This window comes from Ursus americanus, chromosome 36 (assembly GCF_024610735.1).
Source record: "Ursus americanus isolate L20-20 chromosome 36, mUrsAme1.1.p, whole genome shotgun sequence".
Classification (NCBI taxonomy): domain Eukaryota; kingdom Metazoa; phylum Chordata; class Mammalia; order Carnivora; family Ursidae; genus Ursus; species Ursus americanus.
In genome coordinates, this window is record NC_142162.1 from 7,353,708 (window position 1) to 7,369,761 (window position 16,054).

At 43.6% G+C, this 16,054-nt stretch overlaps 1 protein-coding gene across 2 annotated transcripts in view; it reads right to left on the reverse strand.

The window, feature by feature from the left end:
• Positions 1-3,102: 3,102 nt before the first annotated feature.
• Positions 3,103-16,054, reverse strand: part of LEO1 (LEO1 component of Paf1/RNA polymerase II complex) — a 38,372-nt gene continuing 25,420 nt past the window's right edge. The window contains exons 9-12 of one of the 2 annotated variants that reach the window (XM_045812107.2): positions 15,619-15,754; positions 13,230-13,416; positions 11,081-11,178; positions 3,103-4,200 (exon numbers count right to left, since the gene is read on the reverse strand). In XM_045812107.2, coding sequence (XP_045668063.1) covers positions 4,096-4,200; positions 11,081-11,178; positions 13,230-13,416; positions 15,619-15,754 — 526 coding nt within the window. In that variant the 3' untranslated portion in view covers positions 3,103-4,095. The other variant, XM_087859166.1, reaches the window with a different exon arrangement.

A 16,054-nucleotide genomic window follows, 5' to 3' on the forward strand; every position in this document is an offset into this window, starting at 1 on the left:
AAGCAAAGCTGCTGTGATAGCCAGCTTTCAACATAGTTCTGGTGGGTCCTGCCTCTGATACTCCTGCCCTTGTGGGCTCCTCCAACATGTGTCATGGTTGGCCTATGGGATCAATAGAATAAAACCTCACTTCCAAGGCTAGGCCACAACAGTGTCGCTTTTCTGCCTTGTTCTTTCTCTCCTTAGGCCATCTGCTCTGGAGAAGCCAGCTGCCATAACACAAAGACACGCAAACTGCTATGGAGAGGCTCATGTGGCAACTAACTGAGGCCTCCTGCCAAGAGCACGTGAGTGAGCCATCTTGGAAACAGATCCTTCCGTCCCAGGCAAGCCTGTAGAGAATGCATTCTCAGCCAACACCTTGAGTGCGGCCTCATCAAAGACCCTGAGCCACAACTACCCTGCTAAGCCAATCATGACCCTCAGAAATTGTGGAATATTAAATGTTAGTTGTTTTCATCCGGGCTTCTCAGGGGAGAAGCGGAGTAGCTGGAGAAGGTGAGGGGCGGTATGCAGGTAACACAAGATATGTTTAATCCAACACTCTTATCTCCCTAAGCCTTTGGATTCCCTCCACATAATGCCAGGGAAGCTTCGTTCCAAGGAGGCCAGCAGTGAGTTTGCTGTAGCTCAGCGACTCCGGAGCCATGTCCCGCCGTACGTGCTAACACAGCGGACCCTGAACACGTAAATGCACGCAAGCCAGTCGATCTGGCCCAAGCTGCTGTTACAGTCCGTCCTTCAGCTCACATTCTTAGCAAGTATTTCCACACATATTCCCTAGGCTTCCCCCTGTATGAGCAAAACCTTGCATCTCCTTTGCTCTACAAGCTACTTCTTCTTCTGTGGGGAGTTTGTGCTTTCTCCGGCAGAGTAGGAGATCCTAGCGGTGGGGTGGCTGGTACCAAGTGGGTCAGAGAGCATGCAGTTGGCTGAGTCTTGAGGAGAACGGAACCTGCTCCAGGTGACGTTGTTACAGTGTTTTCAAGCAAGGAAAGACCAGTTTCCTCAGACGCAGGGAAGCAAACTGCTTCTCCCAGGCAAGGGAGGCTCAGAGTGACTAGGAAATTGAGTTTTTCTGTTTCTTCTGAGTCCGAACAGACATCCCACTCCTAGCTTCTTTCTCTATCAATATCCTTTCACGTAAGCCTTCAAGAGGCTGTGACTTCAACTAATGTTGCAATTCTGCAACCGCACAATTGAATGTTTAATATTCAGCTACCTCAGCCCTCTGACTACGAGACGGAAGATTCGTTAGGGCTGTTAGGAAAGCTCACTGTTCTCTGACCACCACCTGAGCTGAATGTTCAAAGACCTAAGTTTGTAATTTTCTTCTGTAAGTGCTCCCAGGCACCTGGAAGTACCCACCCCACTGTAGTCCGCATAATCGTCGCTACTGCCTAACCAGTGTAGCAGCCACTTGAGTCCTCAGCTGGAGGGGATAATCTGATTCGCCATGCCACCACTCTGGGCATCGCCGGCATCCCGTTTCTTTGGTGTGGAGCTCAGATCTGCATTCAAACCCAAACTAATCTACAAATCACATCTTTAAGGATTTGTCTCCTGGACTACCCAGTCAGGTTCAAGTTGGGGAACAGAAAACACACCAGCTGTCTACACAGAATTTAATTAAAAATATTTTTTTACTTAGGTTTCCACTCCTAGAAATGAGGGAACAAAGGGAAGAGGTGGAATTATTAAACTTAAAAACTTATAGTATGGAGCTGAAACTCATACCTGAGGAAAAGAAGTGTCCAGCTGGCACTGATGCCTCAGGGAGGGGGGCGGAGAGGGGATACAATGAAGCTGGCTCTCCAAGTTCTGGTAAAGCTGCAAAATGAATGAGCTGCTGCGGAAAGGAACTGCCTCTGCTGAGGTGAAGAAGTGTTTGTGGGCCCCCTTAGAAAAACTGCAAGTTGACAGGAAGCTTCCAGAAAGTTCCATAAACAAACAGGAAGGAGCAATCTCTTCTTTGTTATTCAGTCTTCCGGTCTTCCTCCAGCGCCCCCTAACAGGGGGCAGCTGGCAAAGATGAAACATGCTTGCAGAATCTCGGCTTCAGCATCACAAAGCTTGGTATAAAACGGTGGGTTTAGAGACGAAAAGAGCTTAATAACGGATACACATGACTACTAGTTAAAAAAACAAAACAGAAAATATACTGCCTTAAAAAGGACAGCCAGGATGAAGGCTCTTAAAAGCCAGGCATAGGAGTTTCAACTTGATAAGCAAAGACACAGCAAGAGACTGAAGGTTTTGGTGCTAAGTGGCACATAAAAAAGAAAAAAAGAAAAAAAAAGAAAAAGAAAAGTGGCACATTGGGGATCTAAGACCTCCTTCTTTTTCCATGTCACTTTTCTTTCTCTGTCGTTAGGTTTCAGGTAAGCCTCCCACAGCCACCACTCCCAGACTGTACCAACAGCACTAGAAAGGAAGTAGACAGAATCCATTCATAAGGGCAAGATTAGTCTACATAGGAGACCACAGAAAAGACAAATACGTGTGTGGTACATTTAAAACATACAGGCAGGGACGCCTGGTTGGCTCGGTCAGTTAAGTGTTGAACTCTTCATTTCAGCTCAGGTCATGATCTCAGGGTCATGAGATCAAGCCCTGAGTCGAGCCCAAGTCGGGCTCCACACTCGGGGGCGGTGGGGGGGGGAGTCTGCTTGAGATTCTCTTCCCCTCTCCCACTGCCTCTCCACCTCCCACCCCCACTTGTGAGAGCACAATCCATCTCTAATAAAGAAATCCTTTAAAAAAATTAAACATACCTGCAAATTCTTTGCCACTCCAGCCATCAATAGGAGTCAAATCCCTCCCTCAGAATACAGGTACACATTAGTGACTCACTTTTAATGAACAGAAGGCACTGGATTTGGATGTGACTTTCCATGCTAGCCATAAAACCTCAAAGAGGTAATACAGCTTTTACCTGGCTCCCTCTCTTCGGATGTTCATTGGGACCCCAGCCAGCATGCTATGAGAAAGCAGGGCCAGGACTGGGAGGCAAAAGTGAGACATTCACCTTGGGTAAAAAATACAAGGGATGTCAAAATCTCAGTGATCGAGATAAATGACACTGCAATACAATGTTTTTTAAAACTCCATGTGAAAAACCCCATGAACAAAATATCAAAATTTTAAGTAAAGCAAAGATCCATCCAGCTCTGTGTACTTCTGCTACTCTCCTCACCTGCCTTACCCTAATTCCAGCCATCAGATCCTGTTTATATAAAATGCTGACATTCTGTTCATCATGGATTTTTGCATTAGTCCCAATTTTTTTTAACGTCATATCACAATAGTATTTATCTTGATTACTGTAATGGGCTGAATAGGGATACCACCCCCCCCCAGGTTCCTATCTACCCAGAACTTCAGAATGTGACTTTATTTGGCAGTAGGGTCTCTGCAGATACAATTAGTTAAGATAAAGTCCACTGAATTAGGGTTGGTCCTAAACCCACTGACTGGTGTCCTTATAAGGAGAGGAAGAAATGGAGACACACAGAGACACAGAGCTAACAAAGGAAATGAGCCATGTGAAGACCAAGGAAAGACTGGAGTTCAGCTGCCAAAAGCCAAGGACTGCCAGGAGCCCCCAGAAGCTAGGACAAGGCAAGGCAGGATTCTTCCTAGAGCTTTCAGAGGGAGCCTGGCCCTGCCAATACTTTGATTTAGTATTTCTAGGCTCCAGAACTGTAAGAGGACACATTGCTGTGGTTTTAAGCTACCCAGTTTGTGGTACTATGTGACGGCAGCCCTAGCAAACAACAATTACAGAAGCTCTTTTCGGGCCCCTTTGAACTCTGCACCCCAGAGGAATGCCGCACTTGCCTCACCTGGCCCTGACTGGGAAGCTTCTTTGTGCGGCAGGGGAGGGGCAGAGCGGGAGGAATTCACTGGCTTATACAGAATCAATTTGCTTTAGGTAAAATAGACTTCCTGAACAGAGACTTGCTTTAAAAATTTTTTTTATTACAATTAAAATTACACAAAAGCAAATCAATTCATTTCAATCAAAATAACTCATGTTTACATCATATTTAATAAACTGTACAAAAAATACATAAAATGTTTTCACATTGTGCTTCAATCATCATCTTCTTCCTCTTCATCACTGATCACATACTTCTTATGCTTTTTACTTGCTTTGTCATCATCTTCTGCTTTTCTCTTTCCAGAAGGTTCCCCTTCCTAAACAAATAAAATTTTTAAAAATCTGAAAGTCAATAGAAAATATTTCTAGGAAGATTTATCAAAAGTAGCTCTGAGCTGAATGATCCTCTGAAAACACAAAATAATTTTTAAAATAAGAACATTCATCGAATGAATAAAACCAGTGGTGAAGGTCATGGCCAGTTTCCAAATCTACAAGTACTAGAAGCATTAAAAAATGACAACTATCCAGAGCTAATTACAAACTATAAAACAACCCAACTTCAGGACTGGAAGGAAGAGCTAAGAAAGTATAAGCAATCTCTTGAAAGGGAGGCCTTGTACATGGAGAAGGGCATACAGGAAACTGCCTGGGAAGGGTCAGGGCTCTCCAAAGAAGTCTTCCTGTATAACCACTAATCCTGTGGAATATTTTTACTGTGATTAGGTGTTTAATTAAACTCTTCTTCTGCTTCCTTGGCATTTCACCTCTTTGTTATCTGAAATTCAGTATTTTAGGGGCGCCTTGGTGGCTCAGTCGGTTAAGAGTCTGCCTTCAGCTCAGGTCATGATCCCGGGGTCCTGGGATCGAGCCCTGCATTGGGCTCTCTGCTCAGCAGGGAGCCTGTTTCTCCCTCTCCCTCTGCCCCTCCTCCCACCCTCGTATTCTCTCTCTCTCTCAAATAAATAAAATCTTTAAAAAACTAAAATAAAATAAAATTCAGTATTTTAAAGCCCATCAATTTTTTAAAATAATGATTTCCTGTTTGGGATATACTAAAAACTCCCATCATAAAGGTTTAAAAAAATATTTGAAGAAATTAAAGGCCTATTACACAAGTCTGCAATACTTAAAATCATGTACGATGTTCTAATAGAAACAAACAATTCAGGAAGTTATCTAAAAACAATTTTTACAGATAGAATTCAAATATAGCAACATCTAAATAATATTAATTACTGGCGAAAATGGATCGCTACGCAATATGGCGCTCCAGAACTGCCTTAACCGGCTTCCTCACCAAAAATTCAACAGGGGGAACAGTCGGAAGGCTGAAGCTGGGGAAGGCCAGGCTCTCTTGCTATGACCAGAGAATGTTTCTGGATGCACAAGCTGGCACAGCGACTTTTTCTGATGCCCCCTATGGCTGGCCCTCTGAGGAGCAAGATACCATCCCACACCTGTTTCCTGTCTTACCACCCCAAATGCATCCCCACAGACCTGAAGTGCCACAGGAGAATTCCAGGGGGAAAGTTATGAATCCAGAGAGATTTTCAGAAGTCCTCTTGCACTTACTTCCTAGCTGGCAACAGTGAAGTTATCCAAACAGCGATCTGGAAGATGGATCCTGCCTCCAGGGTGTGACAAGAGCTCCCTTCTACTTCCTAGCCTAGAGAAAATCCAGATACTTTCCTTCTCTCCCAGTCTAACATCAGCAAAGGCAAAGAGGACATTCAATCCTACCGTTTGTCTTTTCATTTATTTTCAGATGAAAATCTTATTTTAAACACTTTACATGCAAGCCCACTGTGGCAACCTTCCCTACGTAAACCTCATTTTATTTTCAGCTCTAAACATCTTCAGCTCTAAAATTCTCTAAGGAGTTTAGTCTGAGTGAACTAAAGGACTGGCATGGTACTTCTAAAAGGTGGCAGAGCCTGAAACCAAGAAAGAGACTCTTAACTACAGACAACAAAGAGGGGAGGTGGGTAGGGAGGTGGATGAGAAAGGTGAGGGGGAGTAAGGAGGGCGCTTGCTGTGCTGAGCACTGGGTGATGTATGGAAGTGCTGAATCACTACACCGTACCCCTGAAACTAATATCACACTGTATGTTAACAAACTCGAATTTAAATAAAAACTGTAAAATAAATAAGTAACAGGTGGTAGAGCCTGTCCTCAAGGATGCAGGACACGGCCGAGCAGATTGGAAACGATCAGGGCTCCCCAAACAAGTCCAGCTGGCACCGATCCCAATCCACCTTCCAGGGTCAGATGCTCCAGAATTCTGCCTGGAAAACCCTGCCGGGACTGATTTCCCCACGGCTACAGGCAAGCACAGTAAAGCACAGCAAGGGCACGCTGGGCTTAGTGAACGGCAGCCTTCCGGAGAGCTCACGTTGTGCAAGTAAAAACGTGGGCTTCCGCCCTACTGAACTGAGCTGGGACATATCCTAGCGCCGTGTATAAATGCAACAAGTGACAGAAATATCCCTATTAGACCGAAGTCTGCTAACATAGCCACGAATGCAAGCCCATATAGATATAGGAATGGCAGCCCAGTTTTGAAGGAATTGTCCTCCAACAATTTAAAATGAATTTCAATTGTTTTTAAAATTGACTAATTTTTTTCATACTAATAAGCCAGCTCTCAGAGTTTATTTAACACAAAACATACCTAAGAATACATGTAAACAGGAGTGTCTTGAAGTGTAAGAGGCCAACACCAAGAATGTCAAAGTCCTCCAGGGAAATATATTCAGAATCCCGATCATGGGAAATCCTATACTGGAGAGCGAGCTGGGACTATGCTTGTTCCAAGTCACCTAAGGTCCCACGAACAGAGGTAGGACCTCTAACAGGAAAGGCAGGGCTGCCAAGGTGGGGAATGGAGGCTCCATGAGGGAGAGCTGGGAGAGGAACCAGACCACTGGGTACCACCTTCTAACTAATCCTTCTCAGCAGGTCACCTGCTCCATCTAAGAAAGCTGAGGACTGGCCATGATCCTTTCCTTTCCATTTTCTTCTTGTTTCTTTCTACTTGGGTCTTTCCTTTTTCCACAGTTTCTCCTCTTACCCATTTTTCTACCTTTCAAGTTATATAGGTTTCCTAAAGTTTACCGCTTACAAAAATAAGGGAGGATAAAAAAGCTACTTTTCTTTTTTGTAGCTTAGACCCTGTTGGGGAAGGGAAGCTAGCATTTCCTGTTCAGATACCACATGCCACTGTGCTACCCACTTCTGTATCTGTCATTTATTATCATGCAACAACTCTGAAAGCAGCAAGCATAAATGCCATTGAAGAGATGAGGGTGAGGGAACAGACACAGAAATGTGAGATGACTTGATCAAGGCCATACAAGTGGCCATGATCCAATAATCCGGTTCATTATAATCTAGACTCATGCCCTTTCCCCCTATATTACAGAAAGCTCTGCTGATAATAGTAGTTCTCTGGGAACTTAGAATCTGCAAGCTCCCGTCCATCTCACCCAGGCTCATAGCGTTTGAATGGGGCTTAGTGTACAAACAGGGAGAGGGACCTGGAGCAGGTGTGACCCCTTACCTTCTCTCTCCCACTGCAACCCACAGCCAGGACTTGAGTAGTGAGAAGAAAGTGACCAGGGGACGGGAGGTCCAGGCAGAAGATTTTTCTGGTGTCATGAAAGGGGAAGGGAAGGGACGAGGAAGACGTACCAGAGTATTTGGGAGAGGAAGATAGAGGGTAGTTCCCATAATAGACAGCTAGGAGGTATTCACAAGAGGCATTTGTAGGTCAGGCAGTTACAGGTTTTCCCAGCCTAGAAGAAGGCTATTTGATGGATCACGTTTAAAAATCTCATTTCTGAAAATACTAGAGATAAACAGAAGTTCCATGGCAAATCTTAATTTTCATCCACAGTTTCTCCTTGCCAAGAAATAAAATAGCATCTGCTTAGATGAAGATTCCCGTTTGCCAACAGCGCAACACACTGTAAAACCATCATTAAGATGCTTTCTATATAATTTAAAACAAACATGTTGCAGAATAATTTGACAAGTTCTGTCTAGTTATCTTCCATAGCATGCCACTTCAAACAATGACTGGGAAATATGACAGGCTGTGACTGACAAACAGTAATGCAGCACAGAATTCTGCTTCACGTAAGAGCCTCACAGCAGTTTCTGGTTCACAGAAAACCGAAATGATCAAAATACATTTAAACCATGGATAACAGAAACGCAACATCTATTTCCTTCAATGTGACAAAATAATCCCTCCCTCCTGGAGGGAAAATATAAACAAATCAAAGCGATAGCAAGAAAATGAGGCATAATCAGAGGCCAAAAATTCAGTGAAACCAACAGGCAAGTAGAGCACTAAAGCAGGCTTTCTCCCTGAAGACCTTTACCAAACTGTAAACATCAGCTGTGGCTTTTATGCCCCGCAGGTGCCGAGGACAGGAGACAAACGCCAGTTGGAGATTAATAGCAGACCCCAATGACTACATCTTAAGTATAAAGGCAAACCAGAAATAAGTCCAGGCCCACTTCTTTGAGGCAGCAGTCAGTGAATTTCTTTGGTAAAGGACCAGATAATAAACGTCTTAGGCTTTGGTAAGACACATGGTTCCTGTGATAACTACTCGACTCCATGATTGTAGCAAAAAATATTCATAGACAATACATAAATGAATATGCATGTCTGGTTTCCAACAAAACTTTATTTAAAAAATGGCTGGCAGGCTAGTGAGCTGTCATTTGCCATGAGCGAGTTTGTATGAGCAAAGCATAACGTAGAAAGTGGCTGAATCACTGTAATATACACTTGAGGTGGGTCAACTACACTTCGACTTAAAACAAAAAGTTGGGGGGCGCCTGGGTAGCGCAGTCGTTAAGTGTCTGCCTTCGGCTCAGGGCGTGATCCCGGCATTCCGGGATCGAGTCCCACATCGGGCTCCTCTGATGGGAGCCTGCTTCTTCCTCTCCCACTCCCCTGCTGTGTTCCCTCTCTCGCTGGCTGTCTGTCACATAAATAAATAAAATCTTAAAAAAACAAAAAACAAAAACAAAAAGTTGGCATTCTCGATTTTCTCACATATACAAGTTTATGTATAATTGAATTCTTTGAAGAATGAACAGGATTTTGGAGAAAAAAAAAATAACCAAGAACCAAGTAGTATGAGAAAGCTGCTTTCACAGAATGAGAGTTAAAGCCACTGATTGGATCACAGAATATCTGTCATCATTATAAAACAGAAAAAAATTAATTAATTCTGGGAAAATTCATAACCTCAAGTCAGAATTCTTCCAGGTAATCCAAAAAGACCTCATTCCAAGAATATACTTTAAAGTGATCCCAGGTGGCTGGGGGGCCTGGATGGCTCATTAGGTTAAGTATCTGACTCTTGATTATGGTTCAGGTCATGATCTCAGGGTTGTGGGATCAAGCCCTGCCTTGGGCTCTGTGCTGGGTGTGGAGCCTGCCTGAGGTTCTCTTTCTCCCTCTCCACTCCCCCCACCTCTCGTAAGTAAGTAAGTAAATAAACAAATAAATAAAGTGATAAAGGTGGCTGATACCCAACACACCTGGCAGAGGCAAATATAAATCATCTTTATAGGAACGCATCAATCTAGACACCTCAAAAACTCCCATTGATCTGAGCTAATAAGTAAATCAATCATTTAATCCCAGGACACACAGAGAAATAAGTCATCAAGAAACGGCCAGTAAATGGGCAGTAAAATCACACATGTGAAGATTTCAGACACTGGAATTATCTGACGTAAAAGACTACACATACACAGGTTTAAAACACTTAAAGACAAAAAGGAGAAATTGGAAATAGGAGTTAAGGGAAGGAGTTTTTAAAATGACCATTTTGAAAAAGCAGCTACAACTAAACATTTTTTAAATGGCCAATTTAAGAAACTAAACCTCTACAGATGAAAACTAAAACGATCGAAATAAAAATTCAATGACAGATGGACAACATGAGACACAGCGGAAGACAGGGGCAGTGAGCGAGAAAAAGGCTCTAAAGAAGTATCACAGAATGCAGAGACCAAGACAAGGGAGATACGAAAGTCTGAGAGTTGTAGAGGACTGAGAAGGAAAAACAGGGAACAGGAATAACATTTAATCAGTTTCATAAAGAAAGGACAGAAAGAACAGAAGTAATATCTAAAAAACTGACGACTGAGAAATTTTCAGAACTGATGATGAATTCACATTCAGGAACAAATCCCAGTCAGAAAAATAAAAGGAAATACCAAAGAGATATCACAGTACAACTCAAGAACACCAAAGACAAAGAAAGATCTAAAAAGACTCAACTAAAAGAAGTCCTGGGGGTGTAAGGTACAGGATGGTGGCTATAGCTAAAAATACAGTATTGAATATTTGAAAGTTGCTAATAGCATAGACCTTAAAAGGACCTTAAAAGTTCTTACCACAAGAAAAAAGTTTGTAACTATCTGTGATGAATGTTAACTAGACTTACTATGGTGATCATTATGCAATATATACAATTACTGATTGAATCATTATATTGTACACCTAAAACTAATGTTGCATGTCAATCACATCACACAAAAAAAGACTTAACATTTCTCAGCACCTGTACTCTTATCATTTGGAAAGGATACTGTCGAAAATTAAGTTAAAATATTTTTAAATTACTTTGAAATTATATATTATTTTGACAGAATTTTAATTTATTGAATTACTCAATATTATTCAAATACTATTTCATCTAAAGAAAAAAAAAGGGTTTTCTGCCATAAGAATTGTTTCTATAATTTAAAAAAATATTGAAAATAAAAACAAAAGAAAGAGAGAAGACATAAATCACCTGATCTACCCACACTGAATGATTTCTAGTTTCTAGTAAAGCCTTGGTAGCTCAGGGCCCCGCACTTTTTCTCACAGGCCCTTCCATCCCCCTAGGACGCCCACCAGGCCCGTGTGTCCTGCAAGCTAACACTGTCTTCCACACCCGAGAGAGGTCTCCTCTGAGCAGCCTTCCAACACCCGCCTGAGCACAGGGGTCAGACCCTCCTCCGGCCGCTCCTCGTCCTGTCACTGCGTTGACCTCACTGACTTTCAGTGAGGCCCACAGACATCTGTCTGTGCTCCTGGGCTGGGAGCCACTCTTCATTCCAGGAGTGGACCCGAGGACACAGGGTAAACCCCTAGCATTGAATACATCTGGTTTTACCTCATCACTGGTCAGTTTCTTCGCTTTGAGTAATCTTTGAGCCTTATCTTCTTCTGATCCCTCATCACTGTCTGAAGAATAGATTCTGGCTCGTTCCTCTGAAAGCAAAGGAATGATTTGTGAGTAACTTTCAAAGAGGGTGATCTGTTCATTTCTGGATTCTTCTTCTGATGAATATCTTTAGTTCCTTCTGTACTTTTTTTTCTTTTTTCAAGAAACAAATCATTAAAAAATTTTTTATTTAAAAATAAATGTAGGGGCGCCTGGGTGGCACAGTCATTAAGCGTCTGCCTTTGGCTCAGGGCGTGATCCTGGCGTTCTGGGATCCAGCCCCACGTCAGGCTCCTCTGCTAGGAGCCTGCTTCTTCCTCTCCCACTTCCCCTGCTTGTGTTCCCTCTCTCGCTGGCTGTCTCTCTGTCACATAAATAAATAAAATCTCTAAAATAAATAAATAAATAAATAATAAATGTAAGATTTCATATGTTGAAGTGAAGCACTTATCCTCTCAAAATACAAGAATGGTTCATCTGACCAGTTTTAAGTATTAAAAGGCTGTGTGCAAGGTCACTAAAGACACAAACACCACTTCTCTTCCAGAACAAGCTACTGACACCAGAGTCATTCTTTCATGGGGATAACCGTTAATTCCAAAATAAGCATTGATAAAGGCAAGAGGTGGCTTCCCAGTGCTGTAAAGACCATTTGTTGCCAGATGGACATCTCAAAAGGAGATGGAGATGAGTAACAGTCTGCACTGACGCCCCAGCCCAGGTGAACTCAAGACGGAATCAAGCACAGCTGACCTCTAACCAACCCTCTCGCAAGAGAACCCAGAGTCTTCCCTGGAACTGAACTGAACACTAATGAACTTGTCAGTTAGGTTTTTAATCTCTGGTGAACCGAATATTATATATCTCTCCCCCTAACAGCATCCTCAATTTTTTTGTTTTTATTCCATTTTTATGTGGCTTATTTCCACAGTTCCTCTTTTCTGTGGGAGATGAGCACTAACCAAATAATAGTCTCTGTAGTGTAGTGCCAAAATAAATAACAGGTAGGCAAGAAGGTGTAACAGCTCACGAGAACAGATGCAGTCACTGCAAGAAAAGGAGAAAGGACTTTTATAGGATGGCAGAGAGGGGAAACTTGAGTGTTCTGAAAATCTGTCACTCGATATGGACAAAACTAGGCTACATGGTCACCCATGGTATACCTTACGCTGTTCAGTGGTTCCCAAAGCTCTATCAGGTTAATCTAGGGAGGACTGGAGTTTCATTTTACAGATGGGGACACAATATTCAGATATAAAGTCACTTCCTGAAGCTGATGACTGGTAAGAATAGGAACGATGGTTTTAGGTTATGTTTATTTAGTACTCATATGTGCCAGGTGCAGGGCAAAGTACTTTACGTGTGTTACGTCATTTAATTCTCAAAACAACCTCATTTTGTAAGTACTGTCATTATTAATAGGTTGGTTTTTGGGTTTTTTTTTCCTGATGGGGTAACAGAAGGTAGGTATTGTAACTTTCTAAAAGTCATCCAACTAGAGAGTGGCAGAACTGAGTCAGGGACCAGGCAGCCTTCTACCTCAGGTTCAGTCTGCGGGCTGTGGGGACATGCCTGGATGCAGTGCTGTGGTTGAGACAGAGGCCTCAAAAGTCAGATGACCCTGGTTCAAGAACTGTCCACTGACCAACTACGCAACTTTGGGCAAGTTATTCCACCTCTCAAAGTCTCTGTTCTGTTCCCTCAATAAGAACAAGACAGCAGTTCCCACCCTTTCAGGCTCACCTGGAAGAATTCTGCAATGTCTAGTTCAGTAGCCCTTGAAATGTATCACTCATTTACACTGGTTCCTCAAAACTAAAAAGTCCAGGGGCACCCAGGTGGCTCAGTTGGTTAAGTGCCCAACTCTTGATTTCGGCTCAGGTCGTGATCTCAGGGTTGTGAGATAGAGCCCCAGGTCAGGCTCTGTGCTGGGTGTGGAGCCTGGTTAGGATTCTCTCTCTCCTTCTCCCTGTCCCTCCCCCCACCCTGCTGTCTCGAAAAAAATAAAATACCCAGTGACTGGGCACTCAGAGCAGGCCAAATGTAAAGATAAATTCCTGAACCCCAAAATTGTGAAATTGAACTTCTGCACACTCACCTCGAATGCCCCCCTTATACCGGTTTTTAATGGCAGCCAAGCTGATGGACTCCTCGCCTTCCTCCTCCTCATCATAGCGATCAGGTTCTAGGTAACTAGCACTCAGCCCCCGCTGGTGCTGTTTCTCTCTCATTCGGCGCTGCTGAGACTCCCTACGAATAGAAGCCCTCAAACGTTCTTCTTCTTTCTGTAAAGAAGCAAATAAAATACTGAACTTTAAAAAATGAACTCGTTTACGGCCCACTTTAACTACTTTTACTACAAAGAACGTGAAAACGCCCAGCCCAGGATAACACCTATTTTTGCAGTTCTCTCCCTTCCATACCTGTCACCACACACAGCGGTCACTTTGTGTAGTTTCGTTCTAAGGTGTGAAGGCAACACGGGTTGAAGAGGCAGAAGGCTCCCTCGCGCTAACGGCCCGATCAGAACTGGCTCACACGTGGCCTTGGGAGCCACAGCGTGCCCCGTGCTGCCAGCCACTCAGAGCCCAGACAGCAGCAACCAGCCTGAGGGACCTCGGCCAGGCCCAGTGGACACGTGAGGGAGGCTGTCTCTGCTAAGCCCTGAGACAGACACCCGGCTTGCTCGGGCTCCACCAAACTACGACGGGGCCCAGAGAGTCCTGTCTGGGCCCCTCACCCCAGAGAGCTTCCCCATGGCCCTGATGACAGAGGAGGTGGCGCTGGTAGGGGAGGCTCCCTGAGCCCCAAAGCAGACCATTCACACCCTTCCTCCGCCTGGCAATCCACAAGCGTTTACAAGGTAGAGACAGAACATGAGAGGTCAGGGATATCAAGGCATTTCTTTGAATTCGTCATTTAATTACTCTGTATTACCGCACACAACTCCATGTTGCTAGACATTCTATGCAGCAAATTTTTCATGAAGGTTGTGCAGAGTATAGAGGAAAAAAATCACTGTTGGTACAACTGGGATCAAGAACAAACTAGCCCATTCCTTATGCATTGCCATGGAAACTGGGGAAGTGGAGGAGGGCTTGGGGGATCGTTTAAGGTGGTCCAGAGGACTCTTCCGATAATGCTGAGACCGGAGTCTAAAGGTTCCTCTAGCTACCTTCGCTTGAGGAGAAAAGGTGGGGAAACGGAGCAAGGAGTCAGGCTCCAAAGCCAATACGCCTACACACCACTGGGTTAGGCACTGCTGTGAATCTGGTTTAGTTAACCTGCCTCCATGAATGAAATATAAGGAGGAAGAGAAAGCAGGGGCCCAGGGCCAGGCCATCAAAAGAGTCCGACAGTGAGATCAGTGAGAAAGGCCCTGAAGCAGCCGGAGTGTCTTCGCCTCACTGTGCCCTGGTGCACTGGGGAACGGAATCCCATGAAGCAGGCAGGGCAATGCGTGAGGCCTAGCAGGTTTCAGAGGATGAAACTACTCGGCTGCATTCGGCTTCTTAAAGCCAAGTGCTGCACAAAAGGCCAATGGCGTCAATACAAGCATACAGTCCCATCACTAAGGGACCATGCCCCAGGACGAGTTTGTGCCCACCTGGCAGTTGTGGCAACTCTAACAGGTCGAACATTATAAATGGACCTTTGCTCGACTCTCCTTAGGCATGTTCCCACTCAAACTTCTCGTCTACTTTTTTTCTACTTTAGACTACATCTTTAGCATTTCTATTAATTTTTGACATTGATTCTAAGCCAGACATAGCTCACTGAATCATCTTTGAAATTCTATACCAAGGTTCAGATCCCTTCAGTCACCAGTTTGTTCTTGAACTGTCAGGACCTGGTGAGAAACCCGAGCCCTTGCGTCTGGTTTGTGACCATCACTACATCACTCTTGTTGGGCAAATGCTTCGGGAATTGATCCGGCTCTGTGTTCACGCTGGCGCACGCGAGCAAAGGTGGGTCAGAAGAGTTGAGAAACAAAGTTTTGGAAAATGCTATTCTTAACATACAGCTATACCTCATTTTTTTTTTTTGCAGATATTTTGTTTTTTTTTTCTTTTTTTTTAAACAAATTGAAAGTTTGGGGCAACCCTGCCCCAACCAAGTCCATAGGCATAATTTTTCCAGCATCATTTGCTGTGTTTCTGTATCATATTTTGGTAATTATTCCAATATTCCGAACTTTTTCATTATTATATTTGTTGTGATGATCTGTGATGAGTGGTTACGACTGAAAAGCTCAGATGATGGTTAGCAATAAAGTTTTAAACTAAGGTATATACATTTCTTTTAGACATAATGCTACTGCACACTATGGTGTAAACATAACTTTTACATGTACTGGGAAATAAAAAAATTAATTTGGTTCACTTTATTGCGATATTCACTTTATTGCAGAGGCCTGGAACCAAACCTGCCGTTTCTCTGAGGTATGCCTGTACCAAAAATGCCAGGATAAAGCTTAGCCAACATACCTTAATCATTTCCGTGCGCTGGCATTCAGGATCACGACCGGCCATTGGTAAGATTCTAATCTTCTGTGTCTTTGAGCATCTATCTGCAAGTGACAGGGTCATCTTTCTATGGGTGGCACTGTCTGTAGAGTGAGGTCTGCAGGAAATGAGCACAAATGCCTGTTTACCACATACATCTGTGAGCCAGTCATATCAACAGCACAAAAACAAGAGACCAGACATCATCTCCTACTCTCCAAAAAAAAAAAAAAAATAGGTGGGGACACTCCACTGCATATACTAGGTGATGGGATTCCAAACTTTCTTCATTCTGTGGCTCACTGGAACATTCTTATCTTACAAGTAAAGTAAAAAACAAAAGCTGGAATAAAAGTTTCTGCAAGGCACAAGCGCCCTCCAGAATCAGTAAATACACAGGCTCAAGGGGCATTTACTG